The 4,010-nt window shown below is 46.9% G+C and overlaps 1 protein-coding gene across 1 annotated transcript in view; it reads left to right on the plus strand.

Moving 5' to 3' along the window:
- Positions 1 to 609: 609 nt before the first annotated feature.
- Positions 610 to 4,010, plus strand: part of LOC101660848 (vomeronasal type-2 receptor 116-like) — a gene marked incomplete at its 3' end in the record, with an annotated part of 21,108 nt that continues 17,707 nt past the window's right edge. Inside the window, exon 1 of the mRNA XM_045300033.1 lies at positions 610 to 840. Coding sequence (XP_045155968.1) covers positions 826 to 840 — 15 coding nt within the window. The remainder of the gene's footprint in view (positions 841 to 4,010) is intronic.

Consider the following 4,010-nt stretch of genomic DNA (forward strand, 5'->3'; position numbering starts at 1 on the left):
CTGGCAGGACTCACTCAAAACTCACTGTCATTGAGTCAGTGCTACTCAGCGCGACCCTATAGGACGGCTGAGAACTGGTCCTGTGGGTTTCCAGGACTGTAACTCTTTGTAGGAATAGAAAACCCTGTATTTCACCAGCAGAGCTGCTGGTGGTTTCGAACTGCTGACCTTTTCCAATAGCAACTCCATGCTGAAACACTACACCACCAGGGCTCTTTGGCAGGGTTCACTACTTGTATACAATAGAACCTCAGAAAAGCTACCTTTCCTTGGAAATTTTCCTGCCTCTTCAGCCCTCATCCCCTTACTGGAGCAAGCAGTGCTGTGCATGCCCCTCTGTAAGTCCCCAAGTTTAATAAGATAATCTCCCCCAGGGATTCCTGCATTTGAATTTATCCGAAACTATGAATAGAGAGTCTCTTCCTTTTAGAGGTTGAGTAGACCCCCCTCAGGCCGATCTTTCATGCTAATTTGCCAGAAACTTTATGGCCAATTGGATTTTGTGTGACATAAACTGTGACATGGCTAAGCAATCTCAAGATGGCTCATAAAGTACCAGTCACCCTGTTTACTCAACACCCCTCTCTCCCCATCGTTTTCCCATTCCAGGGCCCAGGCACACCAGGGAGAGTACAGATCCAGTCTAGGCAGCTGGAGACTGATAATGACAACCTTGCCTATCCATGTGATCAGAAGTGAGAATTCCAAAGACTTTGTGGATCACACTTCATCTGCCTTCTGACTACCTAGTGGCCTTACTATCACTGCCTACCTTCTTAATTGGCTTGTAGGATTGACAAAGAACATACAGTTAGATGTTGAGACATGACCTTGAAAATGGTGAGTAACAAAGAGAAAGGGGTAGTTCTTGGGAAAAGGGGGGTGAGGGTTTATAAATTTTGCGGGGCCCAGCTCTGTGCTCTGTCTCTTCTATGAGGGAAAGGGTGGTAGAAGAGGCCAAAGGACTATATCCTAGAGGCATCTGAAGGCCCTGGTCCACTTTTGCCAGGACCTCCATCTATACCAGTCTTTCCCTCATTGGGCAGCACTGCCCACTTGGGAGTGCTTAAATGACCCAAGGGGGCTAAAAAAGGTAGAGTTACACTTTATCCTGGATTATATGCTATAGTATCCAATTTTTTTAAATTGCCATAGGGTAGATTGAATAATTCCCCCCCCCCCAACAGTGGGAAATTTGCCAAATAACATTGGGAACCTATTTATGCTATCCGTAGTTTCTGATGCCTTGCATACCTTTCCTAATTTGACTCTTGGGGGTGGTGCTATGGGGTCTTCACGTTCCATCGTGGGCACTGGAACTCTGTGTTGAATAACAATCTCTCTAGAGGTGAAGACGGGAGAAACTCAAACTGCAGAGGCTGAGCCTCAGGGCCCCCAGATCCATCTTGCCCCTTCACTTGTAAACCCATCCTTGGCTGTCCCTGGGCACTTCTTCTTTTCCTGTGCAGTTTAAAATGAGAGATGCATCTATCCCGTGCTTTGATGGGGGACAGAAAGGGAGACGCCATTAGGGGAAGACACTGGTTGTTCTGTGGTCTTGCTTACGGCGTGTCACCATTGTGTCCTCATTAAAGGGAGTGGAGTGAGTGCCACTGGATCATGTGGGAGGTCTGGAAAAGGATTCCCCCTCCCCACACCACCGCCCGGTGGGGAGAGACTGTAAATGTCACAAGAAACATGCTGCCTATTCCAGTCCTTGTCCTCTCAGCCTATCTGTGCCTAGATCTGGTGTTAACATTCCTAAATGTTTACTCCTCAGAGTATCAGATTAGAATATAGAGTGAAGTGCTCTGGGATATAAAATTTGAGAGCCCTGGTGACACAGTGGCTTACACACTGGCCTGCTAACCTCAAGGTCAGCAGTTTGAACTACTAGCAGCTTCCTGGGAGAAAGATGAGGAGTTTTGCTCCCGTGAAGAATGACAGTCTCAGAAAACCCACAGGCACAGTTCTTCTCTGTCTTATGGGGTCATTAGGAGCTGGGTGGACTCAGTAGCAGTGAGTTGAGTTTTTCTGGCTCGAGAAGATGAACGTCCGAGGTAAGTAGATGTAATTGGTCATTGTCCCGATTTCCACCATTAGCAAAGAGTTGGATCAGTTGTGTTCTTGCTCAGACTATTTCAATTTAATGAATGTAGAACCTCACAACCACAAAGGAATACCTATTTTAACTGATGTAAGAATGACTGTGAAGCTTATTTAAATATTCAGAACACTACATCGAACATGTTCTTCCAGAGGAGATGATGTGTTAAATCTTCTAGGCATTTTGGGAACATTTCCTCACTGTGATAAAATTGATGTATTGAATGGTATCCTACCTAGTGGTTAGCAGCAAAAGTGCTTAACAGCTGTGCCATCCCAACACTCTACTCCAGGTGTAGCGTGACTCTTTAACTCCCCAGCATGAAGCAATCTACAGTCTGCAGTCCTGCCCCTGCCCCTGCCCCTGACTTATCTCAGCAAATGGCACCTGGCATAGGACTCATTATGAGAATGGAGTCATGTGGACTGTATACTGAGTTCCTCTTCTTTTAGACCTGAGCTGTGGGGTCAGGAACTGCGAAAAACCAAGATTAGAAGGGTCTTTGGAAATCCGAGGGTCACTGGGAGGGGGGCATGAAGGATGGGCAAGCCCTACCAGGGCTCCATAAATTGCCTCCATGGAGCTGGGCCTAGATACGAGGTCCTCAGGGTCTAGGAAGTTTTGGGCTTCAGAGAGAGCATGATTGCTTGTGATATATTAATCTGAAATTTATCCAGTAAAATCGCTTTCCTTTTTTGCTCCTCGTTCAAAGCCTTCTGATGGAAACACGCCAGGTGTTACTGCTCCATAGGGTTCTCCGTGACTGTGATCACCAGGCCTTTCTTCTGAGGTGCTCCTGGGTTATGTGAACTGCTTACCATTGGAGTAGGGGCTGAGCGTTACCCCCTTGCACTCTCTAGGTCCTCCTAGGGAATATACGCTAGAATTAACTTTATATGCATATAAACAATTTTACTTCTTCAATTGCCAAACTGATGGAAAATAGGATAGAGAAAGGTCATTTCCTGAGTGACCACACAACCCATTCTTCAGACCATATTCCAGAGACCTGTGGGTGAGGCTGGAGGCAGGGCTCATCCATGCTCTGATAAAGCACATCCTGTGATATCTCTGGTCACTGCAGTGCCCTCCTCCCCAGCACCACAAAGGATCTCAAGGAGACCTTTGACTGAGGGCCACACTGGCTCTTCTGATTCCACACCACTGCGCTCATTGCGGTGAAATCTGCGTTACCCACGATGAAGAGGCAGAAGCAGCAGGAGGTATTTGCAGAGCTCTGCTCTCCCCCATTTGTCATGACATTGCTGGATCCCAGAGTGACAGAAATGACCCTGAGATATATTTTTTTAAATGGTTTTAATTTTTGTTGTTGTGAACACACACCGGAAAACGTAGTAACCTAGCAATGTCTCCATATAAAATTCAGTGACCCCGATGGGGGACATTCTGTGAATCTATGACCATCGTGCCCTTCTCTCTTCACATATCCTTCCATAGTCCCATGAATTCCTGTCTCCAAGTTTCTTGGCTAATCCACAAAAAGTTGCTGCTCTCCATGTGATTCCATAGGGATTCTTCCCAGAACAAAGAGCCCAAGGCAACTCACTTCTCCAATTAAATTAAACCGTGGAAAACATGTTTTTTATCTGTGTTTTCACTTTGGTCTGTGTCTCAGGTGTGGAGCCCTAGGGCAGGCAGAGCCCTAAGGGATTTTATCTACAGAATGACCAGATGGGGCTGTGCTGAGGAAGTCGGGGAAGAGCAGAGCAGAGCCCCTGTAATCCACAGTGGGATTCAGGGCAGACCTATATATATGTGGAGCTCTTCCTTGCTTCCAGCACTGCCTTCTGGTGGACAGTCCCTGTGTTGTTCCAGTGGCTGGAGGGACAGAGAGCCATCTCACACACACCTGTGCCCTGCCTAGATGCAGTGTCTCCCAGCA

The sequence above is a fragment of the Echinops telfairi genome, unplaced genomic scaffold, assembly GCF_000313985.2.
Source record: "Echinops telfairi isolate 266 unplaced genomic scaffold, ASM31398v2 ScPeMD7_7459;HRSCAF=8497, whole genome shotgun sequence".
In the NCBI taxonomy this organism is placed as follows: Eukaryota; Metazoa; Chordata; class Mammalia; order Afrosoricida; family Tenrecidae; genus Echinops; species Echinops telfairi.